The sequence below is a fragment of the Lycorma delicatula genome, chromosome 1 (assembly GCF_047948215.1).
Source record: "Lycorma delicatula isolate Av1 chromosome 1, ASM4794821v1, whole genome shotgun sequence".
Taxonomy (NCBI): domain Eukaryota; kingdom Metazoa; phylum Arthropoda; class Insecta; order Hemiptera; family Fulgoridae; genus Lycorma; species Lycorma delicatula.
Genome location: NC_134455.1, coordinates 34,990,388 through 35,014,201, shown reverse-complemented (window position 1 = coordinate 35,014,201; position 23,814 = coordinate 34,990,388). Strand labels below are relative to the sequence as shown.

Genomic DNA, 23,814 nt, shown 5'->3' with positions numbered 1-23,814 from the left:
TCGTTACAAAACGTATACTGCACTGACACGTAACCGCTTGACAAATGGCAGCAACAATAAATAGTAATATATACATCTAATAGTCGCGCTAGTTGTGTGAGAGTCTTTCATAAATAATGTTGGGTAGCAGTTTCATTATGAATTCTGTTTTACGTGGCTCACTCTGTTTAATGCAATAATAGTTGTGTTTAACGCAGATAAACATTATTATTCTTTAGAGATAAATAATTAGCAAATATTACTCATTTTTTATTTTTGCCGAATTGCTCCGGTGGCACGTGGACCTTAGAACCTTGTGGTAGCTCTGAAAAGGACTGTTTCGGGTTTTTGGAGTGGTGATCTAGAAAAGGGTAATTTTTGTGTTTGGCTGAGAATGGCTGTAGAGTCGGGTCGCAGATTTATAGTAGAGTATTTTAAAGTAGGACAAGCATTAACTTATTTAATGTTATTATTATTGTTATATTATTTTTAACCAATAGTTACAATAGTAACAGCTCAAACTCAAGTGTCTTCTTTTATTATTATATCACGTTACAAGGGTATATGTGCTGTTTCTTGTTTTCATCCACTCTGTGAACCGGTTATTAAACTGTTTCGCTTCATTAAGTCGGGTTTATCCAGAACTAGTTTTCTCTTAGATTAAACTAGTGGATAATTAGGCGCGAGTGGTAGCGTCTCGACTTTTCATCCCGAGGTCCCGGGTTTGAATCCCGGTCAAGCATGGCATTTTTCATACGCTACAAAATTCCTCTTTCATATCCGGTGCACAAGCTTCAAGCTTATGCGGCGATATCATGAAGAAAAAAACAAATTTTTACCAAATTTGATTAATGCAGTGGAGTTAAATACTGATAAACATGTTCTTCTGTTTGAAAAATGTATTAACTGTATTTGTGAGAATCTAAGAATTGTAATTAATAAAATTTTGAGTAATTTAACTCTCTTATAGGTCAATTCTTGGAGGAATGTTGGGGAGTGCTATTTTAAAAGATGGAATGCCATTTGCATTGCATTATGTTATGTTCATTCCGGCACTCATGGGACAAGGCACTATGCAGCAGCAAGCCTATTGGATTGGTAGAGCTTGGAACTGTGAAATAATATGTACATATGCACAGGTAAACATTTTACATATGAATTATGCATGAAACATGTTTTTTTTTATTAGTAAGTACCGTTTTGACTTAAAAAATAACAAGCAAATCTTTTTTTCTTTTTTAATTTATATTTACCTGAAATCCTGGTTGTTAGTCTACAGTTTTACATAATTTCCGCGTATAATAACGAACTTGTATTGTGTGATCAGCTTCTACATTCCGGTCAAAGAAATCTGCTTGGGAAGATAACCATTGTTGAAACGGCTGTTGTCAAATCGCAGTGGTGACCCACCTTCGTAGTGGTGAATTTAAAGCAGCACCGTCGAGATGCTGCTTTAAATGCAGGAAAAAAAATGGTAGTCACTGGTGGCCAAGTCAGAAGTGTACGGTGGGTAATCAGTTTGTTCCCAGTCAAATGACCTGATGAGATCTTGGATGCGATGAGCCACGTGTGGCCGAACATTGTAGTGAAGCAGCATAATTAGCGTATTAAGCATGCCACGCCTTCTGTTTTGGATTGCGGTTCATGCCCCTCAGCCTCTTTCCGGTAATCGGAAAGTTGCTTGAAAGGCTGGCTGTGGAACTGCTCTAGGAAAGCATCGATATTAATTGTTTTCTAAGTCTAAGCCAATATGGCTTCATAAAAGGGGTGGCACCGATGATTGCATCTTAAATGGTCTTGCCGAGGTGGAAAGCGCCGGCAGTAAATTTGTTTTGGCAGTTTTTATAGACATAGAGGCAACATTTCCTTCTTTGTGTTGGAGTTCTATCCTTTATGAATTGGAACGCCGCAATGTTCCCGTAACCCTGCAGGTCGTAGTGCGAGACTATTTGTCGTACGGCTTTATTTAGAGATGCGCACTTGACTAGAAACGTCTGTTACCAGGAGAAGCTCGCAGGGTTCCGTTCTCGGTTCCCTGTTGTGGAATCTAGTATTAAACATATTTCTGGAATTGATATTTCCAGAAGGGGTCACGATCCCTAACTTTCGCCGATGACTCTCCTTTCATTTAGTAGTAATTCACGACCGCAGGTAGAGGACCGGGTGCAGGCGGCTTTGTCAACCGCGTAGGGCTGGATGGACTAGAAAAATTTAAAGATTTGTGTGCCAAGACGAAGTACATGTTTCTCAAGGTGCAGACAAATTATCGTACAGTCGTAATCCCCATCTAATATAAAGGCTGTGTAATCAGCCGAGTTAGAATTCATAAGTACCTAGTTGTTTTTTGGTTTATCAAAAGTTGCTGTTTAGCAACCACATTAGGCAAGTAGCGGCGGACACCGTCTCTGTAATGCACAAATTTAGTAGAATTGCTCGGAAGAATTATGGGCTGTACATGGTGTACCGGGGCGTCTCTTATGCCGCGTCCGTTTGGGCGCATAGGTTGGAAAGAAATCGAGCACTTTTTCACAATTTAAGGAGTGAACAGTGCAGATTCTTAATTACATGCACCCTTAATTGTATTGTTTTAAAACAACCTCTTACGAGGCTGCCACCGTATTGGGAAAGGCTCTCCCAGTCGATGCAGTGGTGAAAGTTTGGGCAGCCGTGTGGAAGTTGTGAAGAGGTAGGGAGGCTGAGGCATTTTGGGTGCGGGCCAGTACCGGAGCGGAACGGTGATCGCAAGGCACCGGTTCTAAATTTCGAACAGTTGCCCATCTCCTGTCTGCGGAGGAGGCTTTACAGCCTTGCGATGGATGCATGACAGTAAGAATGGCACGCCACGACTAAGGGTAGGTCGTTTTATAGATTTATACAGGATTTGGGGGATGGTACACCTCTAGTTTGTGTCTAGGGCAACGGAAGCCAAAGTGCTTTCCACCCACGTGAATTTAAACCAATATTTGATTCGGTTCTGCCTGGGAGCTGATGAGCTGTGCGTCTTCGGGGAGGTCCAGTCGAACGAACACATGATCTTCGACTGCCCAGCTCTGTGGGGGGGGGGGGGATCTAGAATTCAGGCCACCCTGGAACTTAGAAGTCATGGGAAAATTGGCCACTCACAAGCGGCAGTGTGGCGAGAGCCGCACTGTCAGACCGTGTGGGCGTTCCATGATGCCGTTGTATTGTTCAACCGGCATCAGTAGTTTATTTAAGGGAAAAACTCCTACCTCGCAGCTGTGGAAAGTTATCCGAGAATTACGGCTGACCACCTGCTAAAGCTCCATGCACTTTAAAATGGTGGATAGGCAGTTTCTGGCATTCAGCGACCTCGGCGTAGCAGCGAATTGCTGTTTTGACGATATAAATCTATTTATTGAAGTCATATATATTTTTAGTAGTTGTTGGGTTGCACCTACTCATTTTAGTAATATAAGACAAGTGAGGGGTTTGGGACATGTAAGCCGGTAGTGTATAGCACCGCGCTTAGTCCGCTCATGCTGTTACGTAAACTTAAATAACATATGGTGGCCCTCTGCTTTGTTTCAGATGCAGAAGCGTAATGTGCACGAAATGAATTAGAAGTGCTCTCAAGTTATTTCGACTCGGCGGTTCGTAAGACCCTAACTAAGGATGCCCTCAGGGCAGTGTTCTGAGTCCTTTTCTTTGAATTATAGAATTCGATTCTATTTCACGTTTGAGGTTGCCATGTGGTTGTCGTGTCATCGCTTATGCTGACGACGCGCTGTTGCTGATTGAAGGGGATTCGCGTAATGAAGTGGAGTTTCTAGCTGCTCGTGCTTGTGGAACACTAGCTGTGGAATCTTCAGCATAAAATGATTATTCTTTAAGCAACAACATTGTGGGTTTTTTCTGGGCTGAAAGACCGATTGGCTGCGGCCCGACGAATTCGGGTTCGGATGGATGGTCACCCCATTCGGTACGTTACGGCTCAAAAGTACCCGGGTGTTATCCTTGATGAAAATTTTCGGTTCAAGGAACACCTGTAATATGTAGCAAAAAAAGGCCGCTGATGCTTTTTATGGAACCCCGTAGATTCATTCATCCCGATTGGGGGTTGAATTATACATATACGTACTATACATATCCTTTACAAAGGATGTCAGTGAGGTTATTAATCTATGCTGCACCTGTCTGGGCTCACCACGTGGTTATTAGGTCGACGACCGGTCAGCCGCCCACGTCGACGATTTTGAATGGCGCGCCATGACTTACGTAGTTTCGCAGTAGGTTTCTGCACTTATAGTCGTTCCATATGGCATGAAATCAATCAACAATATGCCAAACCGATCCAGAAAGACTGTAGCCGTCAGTTTGCGACCAAATGGCTGTGGCGTGAACTTTGTTGGTCTGGTTGGTGATTGAGGATGACGCCATTCACTTGACTGCCGTTTTCTCTCTTGCGTGTAATACGAAGTCCATGTTTCATCGCCGGTAACAATCGAATTAAGGAACTCATCACCTTTTTCTGTGTAGCGCATCAAAAATTTTAAAGCAGATTCCATTGGATTTTTTGTGACGTCCCGTTAAAACTTGCGGCACCCAACCTGCACCAATCATTCTAAAGCCTAAATGATCATGAACAATGCGACCAATAACAGCTCTTGAAACATTAAAAAAAAGAAGGGTCAGGTCGGAAATCTTTTTTTTTTTCTTTCATCATCGACGCGTTTCAACAAGTCCTCGATGGTTAACGAGGCCCTCCCCGAACGTTCTTCATCATGCACATTAATTCTGTTATTTGTAAACCTTTAATACTACCATTTTCGGACGTTTCTTTCATTCATTACATTGTCACCGGACACAACAACGAACTGCCTATGAGTTTCAGCCGGCTTAACGTTTTGATACTTTAAAAAACGCATGATTCCACGAATTTCAAAGTGGCAGCAACATGGATTTTCCTATTCATTTTATAACGTAATAACTCATATGTAATCAAAGATACTAAAACGCGACAACTTACAGACAACAATGCAGTGTGTGCATTACTAACGTGGCTATAAACGACACTGATTTGACAACCTTAAGGAGAGAAGTTTCCCAGCGGTCTTTAGTTTAGAGATACCCCTCGTATGTAATCATTCATATATATATTTTGTAAAATTTGAGTTTTCTAAATCCGTTTGTTTCCAGTATCAAAGATTTCGGTCTATATATCAAAGATATACAACTTAACAAAAAAGTGAGGAGTATTTATAAACATACTATTATTTTATTAGAAAATTTATTAGAAAAGGCATTCGATAACGTAGACTGGAATAATATGTTTAGCATTTAAAAAAATTAGGGTTCAAATACAGAGATAGAAGAACAATTGCTAACATGTACAGGAACCAAACAGCAACAGTAACAATTGAAGAACATAAGAAAGAAGCTGTAATAAGAAAGGGAGTCCGACAAGGATGTTCCCTATCACCGTTACTTTTTAATCTTTACATGGAACTAGCAGTTAATGATGTTAAACAACAATTTAGATTCGGAGTAACAGTACAAGGTGAAAAGATAAAGATGCTACGATTTGCCGATGATATAGTAATTCTAGCCGAGAGTAAAAAGGATTTAGAAGAAACAATGAACGGCATAGATGAAGTCCTACGCAAGAACTAAACAAGCAAGAAAATAAACAAGAACAAAACAAAAGTAATGAAATGTAGTAGAAATAACAAAGATGGACCGCTGAAAGTGAAAATAGGAGGAGAAAAGATTATGAAGAATTTTGTTATTTGGGAAGTAGAATTACTAAAGATGGACGAAGCAGGAGCGATATAAAATGCCGAATAGCACAAGCGAAACGAGCCTTCAGTAAGAAATATAATTTGTTTACATCAAAAATTAATTTAAATGTCAGGAAAAGATTTTTGAAAGTATATGTTTGGAGTGTCGCTTTATATGGAAGTGAAACTTGGACGATCGGAGTATCTGAGAAGAAAAGATTAGAAGCTTTTGAAATGCGGTGCTATAGGCGAAGGTTAAAAATCAGATGGGTGGATAAAGTGACAAATGAAGAGGTATTGCGACAAATAGGCCACATACTAAGGTATCCTGGAATAGTCGCTTTAATATTGGAAGGACAGGTAGAAGGAGAAAATTGTGTAGGCAGGCCACGTTTGGAATATGTAAAACAAATTGTTAGGGATGTAGGATGTAGATGGTATACTAAAATGAAACGACTAGTACTAGATAGGGAATCTTGGAGAGCTGCATCAAACCAGTCAAATGACTGAATACAAAAAAAAAACTATTATTTTACTTAAATGACAAATGGACATGAGAATACCTGTAAGTGGTTTAAAGACAATAATTAAAATAATTTTGTTTGGTTATTACAGACAGATATAGGACGAAAATACCCTGCCACTATTATTGTGGCAGGAAACAACTTTTTGGTTGTTTAGGTTGAGGTTCGAAACACACTTATAAACCATATTTCATGATTTTATACAAACGTTGTTGATTTGACTGCAGTTAAAAAAAAAAGAAAAGAACTACATGTTAATATGATATATTTAATCTACAATTCATTATTAGTTCAATCCTTACCGGCATAAAGTTAGGATTTTGTAACTCTTTACCGTAGGATCTTTTTACTATTAACTGCTTTAAGTACTTCACAAACATCAAATCGTATTAAGAGACTTGTTTTAAATCATGTCTCGTTTTCATGTTATCAGGTATCATGTTATCATGTACGAGAGTGGTTTAAAAAGTTCGTGCAAAGTCCGAAAGTTGCTATCACCGATGCGAATCAATGGGATTTTCATGTAGTGGCATCTTTTAGAAGAATGTACACGTGTCAAATTGTTCTGTAAATTTCTCTGTGTTTGGTGTCCCTTCCTGGTGATGCTCTTCAAAGGCAATTTGGCTGTGAGGCAGCGAGTCCGCGTATCGATTTCAGGCCAACGTATTAGATATGTTCAGGTTCTAAGGTACCTTGGGGTGATGAGAAATTGCAGTTCAAGAAGCACCTTCAATACGTCGCGGGGGAGGCCTGTAATGCCTTCTTCGGAATTCGAGGTGTGGTCAATCCTGATTGGAGTCTTAATTTTAAGACTATGAGTATCTTGTATAAGGGCGTCTGCGAGACGATTCTGCTACATGCGTTGCCTGTTTGGGCGGATAGGCTAAAATTTAAAAGCTATCGGGATATTTTGTTACGGGCTCAACACCTTATATTGCTAACGATAACGGGTGGTTACCGTTACGGGAGACGATCTTGGTGATCGCAGGCGTGTATCTGATAGACTTGATTGCGCCTGAGAGGCAACAGCGTTATGTTGCTAAGAAGTCAGGTGAACTGACTTCTGAGAAAATAAAGCAGATAGAACAGCGTGGTGTCGCCCTGTGGCAGGCCACATGGGATGAGACAGAGTGTGGGCATTTTTATACGCATGATTTTTTTGGTATACCTGAACAAGTATGATCAGGTATACCTGATTTTTTTGGTTATACTCTTTGTATACCTGAACAAGTATGTGACGCAATTTCTTTCAGGGCCTGGCGCTTTTCGGGACAATATACAGAAATTCGGCCTGGCGAACTCTGGCATGTGTCTGCAATGCGGATTGTTGGACGATGCTTATTATGTGATATATGAATATGCTAGGTGTGACTTCACGGAGTACAGACGTGCTGTCGCATTGCTCTACTTTTTTCGAGTTTTTGACCGGTTTATTCTTTGAATTTATTGATTTGGTGGTTTGGAACCGTTTGATAAAATTTTACTGGATACTTTTATATAATTTTGTGATTTTCGGACAACCGACTAACTTTTTTTAAGTGCTTTATGAGATGACCTTATAGCATAGTGCTATAAGGATCATAGTGGCTAGATTCTCTGCTCTGCAGGATTGGACAAGAGTTATAAAGACACAAGGACTTAGGAAAATTTTCTTCTTTTCTCCTATAAGGTGAGATTCTAGTCCTCGCACCGCGTATAAGGGGTATCATATTTTCCTTAATTTCTCCCCTCCCAGTCATCCTATCCCAAAATCCCCCCGGATCTATCCGATCCGGGAGCTTTCTGACCATTTGCCCCTCCCCCTTGATTTTTTAAAAAAAATTTTATATCAGTTTTTTGAGTTGATACATTTTACCTTACCGCCAACCTCCCTCCCCCCCCCCCCCCCGAACGATGGGGTCTTTGAACCCCATCGTGTGGGGTATCACATTACGTGGAATTGAGCGCTGAACACTCTGGTGACACGTAAAAAGCCAACTTGGACCATAAACACAATTTTCCGAAATACATCGACCCCAAGCGCCACCTAGTGGATCCATTTTTTGGAAAAATAATTATTTTCGCGTAACTAATATTCTGAATATGAGTCAAATCGGACCATATATAAAATTTTTCGAAATCTCAACTCCAGCGCCATCTAGCGGGTCCGTTAATATGAAGCAATATATTACTTCATATTAACTTCACTGGTGGCGAAGAGAAGCAAAATTAGTTATGAAAGAAGATGAATCAACTTCTACTGCTACGGCTGGGACAAACGTACCTATAGCAGACAAACAAGACAAAGGACGAAAGCGAGCGAAGCGGTGGTCGACCGAAGAGGAGGATGCCTCACCGGAAAATCTTAAGGACTTGACCAGTCGGCTGGAACTCGCATTGTATGTCCTGCGGCAGAATCACGGCACTGGTTTGAATAGTTTCATTAACACATGAAATGGAACTGCAGGCTATCCTTAGTGGATTGCAAGCGGTGCAAGAAATTTCGGCGCTGAGGCAAATTACTTAGCGACTCAGACGGAGCCGATGCGAGAGTCGGAAATTGGAGATATTCTTACAGAAAATTGGTCTGATAATGAACTTACAGATAAGCCTTCACGATGGCGGCCATCAGAATGTAGTGACGGGTACGTCAGATGAAGATCCTACCTCCGGATGCAAGAGATACTTGCAGTTTCGTCGATTTGGCACGACTTTTAGCGGCGGGCGATGAGTCGTTCAAGGGTGCTGGCTATAAACCTGGAGATGTTGTCTGCGATGCTTCATTACTTATGGATTATACAATTGAGAAATGCAGATACAAGATCTATTACAACTCGACGGCTGATGATCGGGCCTCAAGTCTGGTTGTACTGAAGGCATTGCGACTTGTATTGGCAAAGTCAGATTTTCCTGTGTTTTTGCTACCGGGTGGTATCATGGGTAATCATATACGGAAGATGCTTGTGTGTTTATTTATAGAAAAACCTGATTCAGTGTTGATTGTTGTGTTGGCGCCCTGCTGGTCAGATTGGAGCGGTTGTCGGTAAGCAGTCGACTCCTGTCATGGACAGCCGTACCGTGGTCTTGAGGGCAGAAGGAAAGTCATACCCCGATTTATTTAGAACGATAAAATCTTCGGTTACCAAAGAAGAAGCTGATTATGTCTTGTCCCTACAAGTCGAGGCAGAAACGATGAATTCCACTTTAGGATAAGAGTGCAACAATGGTAGAACAGTTCATGACTACACTTCGTGACAAGGATTTGGGTTACAAGTTGACTTGAGGTTTCGCGGGGACAGGAGAGCAGTAGTCCACATCAAAGATGTTGATGCTCATACAACAGAACCTGAGATTAACACAGCTATCTCCAGTGTAGATAGTAAAGATGAAGACTTCAGAATCACGTCTGTGCTGCCCGCCGTCGACGACACTAAGAACGTGACCGTTATTACGTCCTACAGGGCGGCGCGTAAGTTGATAGAAGAACGTATCTGAATAGGGTGGGTCCACTGCAGGGCCTACGTACGAGATGATGCTGCACGTTGCTACAGGTGCTAGTAGGGTACCGGTCACTGGAGGGTTGACTACAACACTAACAAAATTGAATTGTATTTCAATTCTAGTGGCAAGAGGCCACAAGGCTAATGAATGTTGTGAACCAACGACGTATTTAAATTGAGGAAGTCACAACCATCACACGGAGGCTGGACGTGCGACTCTTACAGAAATGATTAGTATAAATTTTACTAATGCCAACTGTAATCAGCTCTCTCTTGATTTAGTGGGAGAGCTGGCGAGAATATATTAGGTGGATTTTCTCATTACATCTGAATCAAATAGTACGTGGCAGCCAGAAATGACTGGTGGGCGAATTCAGAGGGTGATCTAGCCATTCAGAACATTAGTGGAAGACTAGGTTGTCAGTTATTCAATCAAGGACGAGATTATATTGCAGTTGAGTTGGCAGAAGCCGTTATTGCAGGGACTTACATCACCCCTAATTGTGAATTGCACGAGTATGAGGAATTTATAGGCAGATTGTAGGAAATAGTCATCAGGTTCCCCAAGAAGATTATTTTTATGGGGGATTTCAGCTCTGGTGGCAGGAAGTGCATACACTAACCGCCACGGAGAGGTGCTCACCAAATTTATTCAATCTGTAGGGTTATACTGTATAAACGATGCCATTCTAACATTTGAGTCCAGAGATCATTCATCAGTTCTGGACCTGACCATATTGGATGGACAGTGGAATCACAACGTGTGCCTGGCGGGTGTTGCCTGATGAGACTGCAAGTGATCACCTTGCCTACTATCCTTGAGATAGCTGGCCCTTCGGGCACAGTCAGATGCCGAGTGACCACAGAGATTAATGCAGCATCAGATCGCTACCCTTGTTACAAATGTTGCCATGAGAATATGAGATGTCAATCAATTATGCCAAGCTTACTCAGTACATTATTAGGGAAGAATTGAAGCTGATACCAGCTAGAGTTAGGTGCTTCTGGCCAGCCTATTGGTGGTCTGATAAGATAGCCAAGCTTAGGGAATTTTCCAAAGACGTAAGCGAAGGAACGAAAGGCTTAAACCGAATAATGGTCCAGAATGTGAGATTGCGGCACAGGCTTTTTTGGCCAGTAGGAGGCTGCTCAACCATGAAATTAAATGTGCAAAGCGGAGGAAATGACTTGAGCTTTACCAAGATTTAGACAATGACGCATGGGTGCAAGAGTATCAGATTGCCTTTAAGCGTTTCAGCAAGACACCTTCCGCCCTCATGGATGAACAGGCCACCAGACAGGTTGCTATACTATTTCCCTGTCTGGAGTAGGAAGTAATTGAAGTCATAGACTGCGAGACACGATGGTACTCATTGGACAAGGTATTTGCGGCTATAAACAGGTTGAAAGACAGAAAAAGTCCTGGACCTGACCAAGTCACTGCGGCAATACTTAAGGGCCTAATGCTGCAGACTCCATGGCAGATGGTGGATATCGCCAACTTTGGGGTGGATACAAAGACCTTTCTGCGACCTTGGAAGGAGTCGACTCGTTTTTCTCCCTAAACCCAGGGGAAATATATCGTCAACGAAGTATCGTCCCTTTTGCCTAATTAATAATACGGGGAAGGCCATCGAACAGGTGCTGGATTCCATATAGTAGATGAGCTTAATGGGGGCGCTGGACCACTAGACAAATGACACATTTAGCGTTTGTCATTTTAGTGTGTTGATCATAATTTAAAAAATGTATTTCTTGAAAGAGATTAACTATTTGGTCATTTAAAAAAATAAATATTTGTAATTTTCACTTATTATAATACAAATTTAAAGAGTTTTTACTAATAGTAATATATATATATATATATATATATAGTATATAAACAAAATTATGATCTTTATTGAACATAGTTTTAAAATGATGTTTTAAGTATACAAATTTTACAAACGACAGTTTTGTTCTAACTCGTCATTTAAATATATATATGTGTGTGTAGTGAAGCATTTAGCTGATCAACTGGAATACTTGTTTTATTTTTAGACAGAACTTGGCCATGGGACGTTTATTAGAGGTTTGGAAACTACTGCTACATATGACCCTTCAAAAGAAGAATTTGTTCTCAACAGTCCAACATTAACATCATATAAGTGGTGGCCAGGAGGGTGTGAGTATTTTAACCTTATTTCTAGAATTAATCTTAATTAGATGTAAAAAATGATTTTGGTTTTGTGTATTGTGTAATTGTGTTCTTAGTATAAGTACTGCTTTTCTTTTCAAAAATAAATGTATAAGAATTTCCAATGTACGTCTCTAATTATTATAATTTCAGCATAATCATCCCTGATTTTTAAAACAGAACGATTTTACTTATGAAAATATCTTAGAAATGTAAAACTGGATTCATATATGCTAAAAGATTTGGCTGAGTTCTAGGACTGGTAGCCCAGTAGCATTGATACTAACATGTTTTGTTTTTTCACAAGAACTACTACTACTATGTTATGTTTAATGTATTATGTTTCTAGAATGCAATTTCGTTCTTTTCAAGAATATTTAGCAGATTGTGTGGTTTTTAAAAGAATTTTTTTTTAGGAGCCAGAATAAGTTGAACTATTCACATCATATGCTTAATACTCATAAATATGAATCGTGCAGGATGTTATTTAGTAAAATGAAAATTCCAATTTTTCTATGCATATATTTATGAAAATACTTTGATAAAAAAATCATTTATTCGTAAAGAAAGAAGAAAATAGTATTTGTGTTAAATCCAATATGTCGCTTAATGAGAAAGGCCTTTTTATACTTCCATTGTCAGTTTTAATAAATTGCACGCCCATATAAAATATTTTCTTATACAGATTGAATATAAGTGTGTTGAGTTTAAATAGGAATGGAATGGAATGCAAAGTTGGCGGGAGTTTATTTCTCCCTACTTATCGCAGAGCCTGGACAGAGTCCCTTGCTGCTGGATGATTCTAATCGGGCGTGTTTTTTAAAAGGTTTATTTTTAAATGGTGGGTCTAATTTTTCAAGTTTTGTTTATTATTTAGTATTTTTAAGACGGATTTAGTTGCATTCCAATCCGTTGTTGAACCAGCGTTATCGAACCCATTTTATGGGCTGACCGCGGAAGGCTAGGCTTATGAACCCTGTCCTCCCGACGTAATTCCCCTTCAGACCGTCCACTGAAGTCCTTTCGGTGCTAACGCTTCATAGGCTAGCAGGAATACGCCACAACGGGGCACTAACTATCAGGAGGGAGCGATGCGACCCCTACTCCGGAGGAGCCGCAATTGCTGGTTTATTTTATTTAACTTGTAAGTTTTAAAGGAGAGGTGTGTAGAAGTTCTTCATCCACTTCTGTTATGGCTGCCTTCCAGGACGAATCTCTGCTGGGCTCTGTTCCGGACTCCAGTCCGTGATGTTGGGGCGAGTAGAGGGTCTTCCTTCTTCTTCTCCCTCTTCTTCTTCCGATGACCTCTTCATTCTTCTTTGGCCTGCACTTTCCGAGAATTGGTAGTAACCGAAGTTACATACCGTTAACCTTAAAATCCCCGAGGCCCCGAAGGGCTGAACGGGGGAAAGTGCAGGGTTCTTCCTTCTTCCGTGCTGTCAGTGGCTGCTGGGCAGTTTAAATAATAATTAAGAAAAACTTCAAATATCTTATTTATTTAGGACATTGAAAAGCTCACTGATAAGTAAAAAAAAAAAAAAACTTATTTACATAAACAACATTACAATCATTAATAAATAATTATTTATGTACAAACTGAACTTTGTTTTTTATTTTATTTATTTATTTTCTTTAGCCACTGTGTTGCAATCAGACTTTTATCATGATGTGCCTTGATCCATCCAGGTAAGTTTTGAGGCAATTCCATGGAGAATTGCCTCAAAATTCTGTTTTATTAATAAAACAGAAAAGAAAATGGTCAACCTGAAAGATTGTACTATATTATTGGTAAAGACATTTTACTCCTTTTGTGTTATGATCAGAAAATTAGATTTGCATGATTGATTATAATTGTGTGAAAAGCTCAATATTCAACAGAAGAACAATAATTACTGCAGATCAGTTAATGTATATAATAATTACTGATTATGATAAAAACAGTATAGACGATCATACAGTGGGAGATTAAGATGAGTGGTTCTATCATTAAAATTCATCTAACCAAATTCCTCTTAGTTGAAGATTTTAATATTCATTTGGAATTGTCTGTAAACATTGTCTATATGTATATAGATAGATAGGTAATTGGTACAGAGGAAGATATGGACAGAAAAAGAATTTATTTTACTAAATTAATATATATATATATATATATATTTGTATTTATACTATCTGATCTTTCTATTAAAAAAAAAAAAAATTGATTGATATTTAAAAAAATTTTCACTTTTAGTTACTATAATTTGTACATGATATATATTCAGATTAATTCAACTTTAAAAATATTCTGTTTTCACCTTAGTGGGACAAACTGCAAATTATGCTCTTGTTATGGCACAGCTTTATATAAATAATGCATGCTATGGAATTCATCCATTTGTTGTTCAGTTAAGAGATGAAGAAACACACATGCCAATGCCAGGTAAATAATACTTAATTTCATTTATTTATTTATGAATTAAAATTTAATAAAATGCATTTATATTTTCAATGCAAATATAAAACATTCAAATTTTATTTGAATATCTTTTACTTCTGTTTAATATGCTATTCTGTTATTAAAAATTTTAATGTATTAAATTGTTTTGGGATTTTTAAACAGTTTTGTTTCATTTTAATTACATATTACAAAAGAAGTGACAGTAACATGTCACTGAAAACAGTGAAAATAAAATGAAACAAGATTCATAATTGGGATAGAAACAAGAAAAAGTGTTGAATTAGCTTTATATGAATAATATTTTTTTTAAAAATTCATTATTTTTTTTAAAGAAAGCGTAGATTTATATTAAAACTTTTGCATTTTTATTAAGTTTATTTTTGACTAAAACCTAATTGATTTTGATTAATGCTAGAACTTTTTATTTAAAAAGTTAACGATGTTAGCTGTATAAATTATCTTTTATTATTTTTACTGATGTACCTTGGTGATTGGTGCCCAATTAGTGTCATTTTATCTGGAATGATTTGCTTGAGGCAGGAAAAGAACAAGAAGAATTAAATGGTGATTTTCTAGCTAGCTTCTATTGTTTGTGACATTATAAATTTAAAATAAAATTTCTTACAACTGTAATAAATGTCAAAGGTCCTCTTATTCTGTTAAGAGAAGTTGTAGATTCAGTTGTGAGAAAATATTCATCTAATACTTTATTTTAATGTTAAAAGAATTAAGTTGACTGATCAAGTCAAAGTTTATAATCAAAACAAGTAAAAATTTATAATGCAGGTTATAAATTACTTTATTCCTTTTATTTAATTCTAATTATTTCATATATGTTTATTAGCATTGATTTCTCTAGGATATTACCCAGTTCTATGAATAATCTTCAACTTTGGGAAGAAATATCACAAAAATGAAATTGTAAAATAAACTAGTTTGATTTGCCCACTCCATTAAAAAATAAAATGTAAATTTAATATGTTAAAAATAGTAAAATGTTTTAAGAGGATGGTAAACTTCACTTTTTATCTGATAGCTTCTCAATCCCTGGAATGTGTTAAAATCGTATCTTATCAATTACCATCAATCTGTGATGACAACTGCTAATGAACTCACTGCTTATAGAAAAAAACCTGTTGATCTCATATAATTTGAGTATTTTTTTTTTGTCTTCAGTCATTTGACTGGTTTGATGCAGCTCTCCAAGATTCCCTATCTAGTGCTAGTCGTTTCATTTCAGTATACCTTCTACATCCTACATCCCTAACAATTTGTTTTACATATTCCAAACGTGGCCTGCCTACACAATTTTTCCCTTCTACCTGTCCTTCCAATATTAAAGCGACTATTCCAGGATGCCTTAGTATGTGGCCTATAAGTCTGTCTCTTCTTTTAACTATATTTTTCCAAATGCTTCTTTCTTCATCTATTTGCCGCAATACCTCCTCATTTGTCACTTTATCCACCCATCTGATTTTTAACATTCTCCTATAGCACCACATTTCAAAAGCTTCTAATCTTTTCTTCTCAGATACTCCGATTGTCCAAGTTTCACTTCCATGTAAAGTGACACTCCAAACATACACTTTCAAAAATCTTTTCCTGACATTTAAATTAATTTTTGATGTAAACAAATTATATTTATTACTGAAGGCTCGTTTAACTTGTGCTATTCGGCATTTTATATCGCTCCTGCTTCATCCATCTTTGAGTATACCATACAAAATCACATTGTTTATTTTCTAAATATGTATAAACATGAGGTTTTTTACAGAAAATTTTTTTTACAAACCAAAACTTATTTGAATTGACAATTTAACACAAAACTATTTCAGGATATTGTTGCATGTTATCAGTTTGATGAAGGTAATTGATAGATTTTACTACATGTTAAAATACTTATAAATGCAATTTATTCTTCCTTTCTTCTTTTAAATCTTCCTGTTTACAAAATAACTAAATTATACGTCTCAAACTATAATTTTGATTTTACTATGACCTTTAAAATAACTAATAGAAATGTATGAAAAAATTAAGACATAAGACGTTAGTATTACAGAAAATTACAAGCTCAATAATAAACTGTTCAAGGATTATTTACTTCTACTATTTATAGAGAGAACTTCCTATTTATCAAAGAATAATGATATTTTGTTCTCTGTTTACAGTGAAGTTTTCATACAGCTTCTCGTACTTGACTACAGAATGGAACATTGTTACACTTTTGTCACAAAATGGAATATGCTTGTGAAGCACTCTTTCACTCAAATGCTCAAGTTTTATCACACATTCACTTTAAAAGTTACTGGACAGACTATCCCTCTCTGCTGGCTCTTATCAGAATTTATAACCCAGGCCTAGGGCTTGACATAACAGCAGCCGATCCATCTCCTTTGCTCATTTAAGCATAATGGTTTCAGAACATCTGTTATTTGAACCTTCTGCACTGTACTAGAAATGTTTTTCATTTGTTCCTGTTTGTTGTTTTGGTTTTTTCTCATTTTAAATTTTTTTGTTGGTTTACATTCTTTCTTATTCTCACATTTTCTATTACTAGAATTTTAGATAAGCTAAGATAAAAATAAGCTTAGATAAGCTTGTGATGCGTAGATACGCATCACAATACTATATGACTAAGTTTTTAAAAGCATTTATACTTGATAGTAAATCTATTATCATTGATTAATTTTTTTATTTTATAAGAACACTTTGAAAAATAAGAAGTAAGAATCAAATGTACTTCATCTGAAACATCTTCTAATAGGTAGTTAAGCAGCCACTTCTTTATTATAGTTTGCACTAGTCATAAATCTACTGAACGAACTATATAGAGATTTTGTTTGTTATACCTGGAAAAGTACATAAAAGGTCAAACTAATGGCTGAGATGGTTATTGTGTACTCCTACTACTAAAAAATGAAATTGCAGTGCTAAAAGCTACATGTAATATTCTGGTTTCTGTAGATCACAATAAAACGCTGGTTACAATATCCATTTTCTTTTTTTTGGTTTTTTTTTTATGAGATCAGTTGGCTTCAATTTACCCAATAGGCACTGAAGCTATTATTCATTTTATTAATCATCACCTGGAAAATAAGCATCCCTGAGTCGGTCTATTGCTGGCAACCCCCGATCAAATACCAAGATGCATTGGCTCTGCTGAACTTAAACTTGTCCTCAGCTTATAGATCTTAGCAACGTGTGACCTTATTCCAGAACCAATAATGAGGAAGAAAAAGTCAAGTACAGTGTGTTCAGAAAGTTACTGTGCATTGGAATTATGGAAGTTTAATGAGGAAACATTCTTAATTATTTGTATCTTTATTTTATTATTTGATAGAAACTGATTACAGTAATTGGAATAGTTTATAAAAGGTAAGCTGTTGAAAATGAGCTCTTCCAACATCAATACGACACTATACACATTTTACTTTGTTTTTATAACAAAGTACTGCATTTGTTTATCACAAACAAATGCTGTTATTGCAGTTTTTAGTTTGTCGTCGTGCATGGTCTGTTGCAGGCCACAAACCCCTCAAAATTATTCTTTCACCAAAAACATTTATTAAGTCATTCATCTGTTAGCTGTGACTAACACATTGTGCAGTGTGTGCCATCTTGTTTGAACCGACCGTGATTGATGATTTCCACTTCTATTAGGTGACTAATGAATTTTGTTCAGCACAATAACAATCACTATTAACTGTATTTTCCAAAAAAAATGAACTCACAATATGTGTTCTACTCACACTAACCCAGACTCCAGTTTTTGCTTCGTGTAAAGATTGTTCCTGTAATTCATGGGTGTTAGATGTTGACCGTAGTTGTTTATTTTGCACATTAAATAATATACTCTTCCAGATGAAACCACGCTTCATCTGTAGAAAAACATAATGTCAACAAATTTTCAACATAATGTCTACAGAATTTTGGTCAACAAACATTTAAGCCATTTACAATAATTTAGTCTTTTGGCATGGTGTGTAGGTTTCAGTTCTTGAACACATATTACATTATAGGGGAAAAGTTTCAGTTCTTTTCTTACAGCTTTATTTATGGTAGCAAATCCAATATCTTGCTACTGTATCAACTTACACATTGACTTTGATGGACTTTCAGCCATTGCATTTGAAATATTAAGCAGCTTCTGTTTTTGTGTTTAGATGTTCTTCCACTTTGATTAGCATCATCAACAGAGCCTGTTGCTTGAAATTTTTCAATAAAGGTTCAAACTGCATTGCAGTGAGGAACAGGAGTATCTGGAAACTTTTCAGAAAACGTATGCTTTACTAAATCAGTATACTTGTCACCTTCACAAAAGATCTGTTCAAAGAGAAATATGCACTCCTCTATCAAAAGAACCATTATGTTTCTGGCAACAATTGATTCCAATAAACAACTCGAAATGAAACTAAGGACGTTCCATCACAACTTAACAGCTGATTACTTCGTTTATTACTGAGCAGTGTCCAATGAACCCAAAGAACAACAAACTTAATGCCAAAAGAACAGAATGTGCCACAAAAGTATTGGGAAAGATATCGAGATATCTTTCAATATATGGATATTGTATCCATATCGAGATAGAACTGGATAGTTTACCATCTTGCCCTGAGCCTATGTTATATCCATTACTTAGTTATTAGTATAGGCATTTAATGACAAAACACAAAGAATTGCTTAAATAAAAACCATTTTTGGAACATGATTGTGATGTATCTTTTATATATTGTTTGAAATTGATGCAGTTACTAAACTGGTTGCTTAAGAATTTAGGAAAATTCCCAGTTGTAACTGTACTGAAAAACAGACTCAGGATAGTAATTAATTAAAATTATATTTTATTTTATAAAATATCTTTTCAATAAATCAAACATTGATCAGTTTCAGTTTTTCTATCATAATTACCTAAGCTCTAACCATTAAAAAAAACAAAAAAAAACGACTGCATAACATAGTATAATTAGACAAAAAATAGCATTTTTTTTTATTTAAACGTATTAATAAGAATCTATTAATAAGAATAAGAATCAGAAACAATACTGAGATCTGAATTTAAGAGAGCATTAAAAGATTTAAATGGCAGAAAGGTTCCTGGAATAGACGGAATACCTGTAGAATTACTGCGCAGTGCAGATGAGGAAGCGATTGATAGATTATACAATCTGGTGTGTAATATTTATGAAAAAGGGGAATTTCCGTCAGACTTCAAAAAAAGTGTTATAGTCATGATACCAAAGAAAGCAGGGGCAGATAAATGTGAAGAATACAGAACAATTAGTTTAACTAGTCATGCATCTTAACTAGAATTCTATACAGAAGAATTGAGAGGAGAGTGGAAGAAGTGTTAGGAAAGACCGGTTTGGTTTCAGGAAAAGTATAGGGACAAGGGAAGCAATTTTAGGCCTCAGATTAATAGTAGAAGGAAGATTAAAGAAAAACAAACCGACGTACTTGGCGTTTATAGACCTAGAAAAGTCATTCGATAACATAGACTGGAATAAAATGTTCAGCATTTTAAAAAAAATTGAGTTCAAATACAGAGGTAGAAGAACAATTGCTAACATGTACAGGAACCAAACAGCAACAGTTATAATCGAAGAACATAAAAAAGGGAGTCCGACAAGGATGTTCCCTATCTCCGTTACTTTTTAATCTTTACATGGAACTAGCAGTTAATGATGTTAAAGAACAATTTAGATTCGGAGTAACAGTACAAGGTGAAAAGATAAAGATGCTATGATTTGCTGATGATATAGTAATTCTAGCCGAGAGTAAAAAGGATTTAGAAGAAACAATGAACGGCATAGATGAAGTCCTACGCAAGAACTATCGCGTGAAAATAAACAAGAACAAAACAAAAGTAATGAAATGTAGTAAAAATAACAAAGATGGACCGCTGAATGTGAAAATAGGAGGAGAAAAGATTATGGAGGTAGAAGAATTTTGTTATTTGGGAAGTAGAATTACTAAAGATGGACGAAGCAGGAGCGATATAAAATGCCGAATAGCACAAGCTAAACGAGCCTTCAGTAAGAAATATAATTTGTTTACATCAAAAATTAATTTAAATGTCAGGAAAAGATTTTTGAAAGTATGTTTGGAGTGTCGCTTTATGGAAGTGAAACTTGGACGATCGGAGTATCTGAGAATAGATTAGAAGCTTTTGAAATGTGGTGCTATAGGAGAATGTTAAAAATCAGATGGGTGGATAAAGTGACAAATGAAGAGTTATTGTGACAAATAGATGAAGAAAGAAGCATTTGGAAAAATATAGTTAAAAGAAGAGACAGACTTATAGGCCATATACTAAGGCATCCTGGAATGGTCGCTTTAATATTGGAAGGACAGGTAGAAGGAAAAAATTGTGTAGGCAGGCCACGTTTGGAATATGTAAAACAAATTGTTAGGGATGTAGGATGTAGAGGGTATATTGAAATGAAACGACTAGCACTAGATAGGGAATCTTGGAGAGCTGCATCAAACCAGTCAAATGACTGAAGACAAAAAAAAAAAAAAATAAGAATCTTTATAAAAATTCTTACATACACATTAAAAAAAACATGACCTAGCATAATATAGTATAATCAGATAAAAATTGTATTATTTTTCTTTGCTTTTAATTAAATTTTTTGTTAACATTTAAAGCTCATGATTTAAAATGGCCCTTAATGAAAAACTGTGTTTTGGAAAAATGATGATGTGTATAAGGTTTTTGGATTTAATATAAAAAATTGTGAAGTTGAAAAAGATTTGAATGACGGCCAGTTGGAGTTTTGAAAAACTTAGGAAAAATCTTTCATTTTATAAATAATGGGTTTATAATGTGAAGGTATATCTTGTACAGCTGAATATTTCAGTAGGCGTGCCATGTTGTTATTGCAAAAGTCTGTGATGAAGAAAAAATGGGAAACCATGAATAAAAAATGTTTATTTTTTTACACAAACCCCATGAATGAGGTAAACAGGTACACATGTTTATTTTTTTTACACAAACCCCATGAATGAGGTACACAGGTTATTACACATTTTGAAAACAGCAGCAATTATAAAAATTAAAAAACACAACTGTCAAAAAATAAAAAAGTATAAAAAAATAAATTGAACTAAAAAAAGAAAACAATATATGGAAATAAAGGACTAAACATCATTATGCAATATTTAAATAAAATAATGGGTTACCAATCAATTTTCAGATAGTTCTAATTTGTTTAAATATATTTTTCATATTGTAGAAATACCAGGCACTTTAATATAGAATAATTACTGTTCAGAGCTCTTTATTAAAGGATAGTTACTATTCAGAGCCCCCAACTGCATTTAAATATTTTTGTTGGACAAAATTTTCTTATTGATGTAAGAAATATATACCTGCTACTTAAGAATAACCATGATCTGTTAGATTGAGGGTGTAACTGATCCATGCAAAAGTTTGCCTTCAGCCTACTAGCAAATAACCCGTTTGAATTTTGAAGATCAGATGATTGTTTGAAGAGATATTATAAGAGCTCCCCATTGCACCTCCCAAAACAGATTCAAATCATTCAGTTCAAATACACTGATAGAGGCTCACAGTTCATTAATTCAATTCATTAAAGTTTGTGCTTCAACCAGAAAGTCACTACTACATATATATATTTTTATAATTATATGACCTACAACACTCCTGGTAATATAAGGATTCCAATGCAGGGTCATACTTCTACATTGGTTCAGTCGTTGAGCTGCTATGGTGAAACAAACATACATCCTAAATATATTACACTCCTTTTTGGGCAGTTGTGTAAAAAGATAGATTTGCACAATGTAACTGTATAATGAAAAAAGATTTTAAAAACTTTTGTTTTTCTTGTTTTGATAAAATTTTAGCTTTAATTTTTAGTGGTTTAAATGTTTGATGTGTTGTATTTAATTCTCTATCGCTTCTGAATATATTACTTTTTTACGCTTATTCTGAACCATATTAGTAGTAATTCTTTTCTTATGCATAAATCTATAAATTATTCCACCATAAATAAAAAAATTGAAGAGTAATTTGTAAATAGAGTATGCATCAACAAAACTAATGTATTGTGTAGAGTAACAGATTTATTTTTTTTTTTTTTTGTATTCAGAAGTCTAAATAACTTTTGCATGTTTGATGGATCAGTGTCTGTAGCCAACTGTGACCCTTGTTCATGTGAATACGTATAGCATCTTATATCCTTAAATCACTAGAGGTAAGGGTATGTTGTTGAATAGAATTTGACATTATGATGGTTGAGGGTTATACTGAGAAAATGATGACATTAAAGTAGAACTTATTCAACTTAGTTTTCATCTGTTACTCTCTGCACAATGAGGTAATGGCTAATCCTCTGGAATACCTTTACACACATTGAATTCTTAACTATTTTAACTTCAACTTTAAAGTAGACAATACATTTCTTTTGTAGTTCATGATTAATACATTAAAGAAAATTAAATAAAAAACAGTATGTTTAGAGCAGATCCTGTACAGTTTTATACTGTTTGAAATACATAATTTATTTTGGATTGTGAACACTTATATAGTGAAATATTTATTGTTTATAATGAGCATTTGTTTTTGTTTATGCATATAAAGTTTAGTCATCTTACTTATCAACTAACATTTCAGTTCTGGTTCGTTTAAAAAAAAAGAAAGTTTTCTCATTCATACTGTCTTTTTATCCTGAAGATTAAATGGTATGGTACTTGTTCAAGTTTTGTTAATATTCAAATTGATAATATGTTAGATGGGATTACTTATTTAAATTATCTAGCTACTACATAAGAAGTTCCAAAATTATCCTTTTTCCCATTAATATTTAATTACAGTAAGTTAAAAGTTCCTAACAGTTCTGAATTTCTTAGGATCTATCCATCACCATTATAAAAATTTTTTCAGTTATATAACTGAAAAAAACTATGGAAAAAATAATTTCTCTTTTCCAGCAAAAATTATAACTTCATTGTTGTTCAGTTATAGGATTGATTAATTTTTATAATTTTTTTTTTTTAATTTGCTATAACATTTGGTCATGTAAATATAATGCATATGTACTCTTAGAAATATTCTGTTAAATATATTATCATATTGATAATACCTCATTAATATTATAATTCAAATTTACTTAACTACTAATCGTATTTTACCAGGGTAAGTGACTTGTGGGTTCAATGTTTTGTATAATGAAATGTACAAAAGGCTTGAACAATTTGATTAAACCATGTTTGATTAATTTTCTTTTTTAATTATTACAATTTTTTTGAAGTGAGCTCTATTATAATTAATGTCTTTGATAAAAAAATTATTGTTACTTTATTCATACATTTTAACCTTTACTTTGAAAATCTCTGACGGCAGCTCTAATCTAATAACAGTAATTTTATTGTTGATTTCTATATTCTTGTGTCTGTCCCACAATTTTTATTAAAAAAGAAAAGTTTATGTATAAAAGTTTGATAACTGTACTCA

At 35.4% G+C, this 23,814-nt stretch overlaps 1 protein-coding gene across 1 annotated transcript in view; it reads left to right on the top strand.

The window, feature by feature from the left end:
* Positions 1-23,814, top strand: part of LOC142317462 (acyl-coenzyme A oxidase 1-like) — a 153,351-nt gene that overhangs the window by 82,308 nt on the left and 47,229 nt on the right. Inside the window, exons 3-5 of the mRNA XM_075354032.1 lie at positions 950-1,118; positions 11,761-11,884; positions 14,199-14,318. Coding sequence (XP_075210147.1) covers positions 950-1,118; positions 11,761-11,884; positions 14,199-14,318 — 413 coding nt within the window. The remainder of the gene's footprint in view (positions 1-949; positions 1,119-11,760; positions 11,885-14,198; positions 14,319-23,814) is intronic.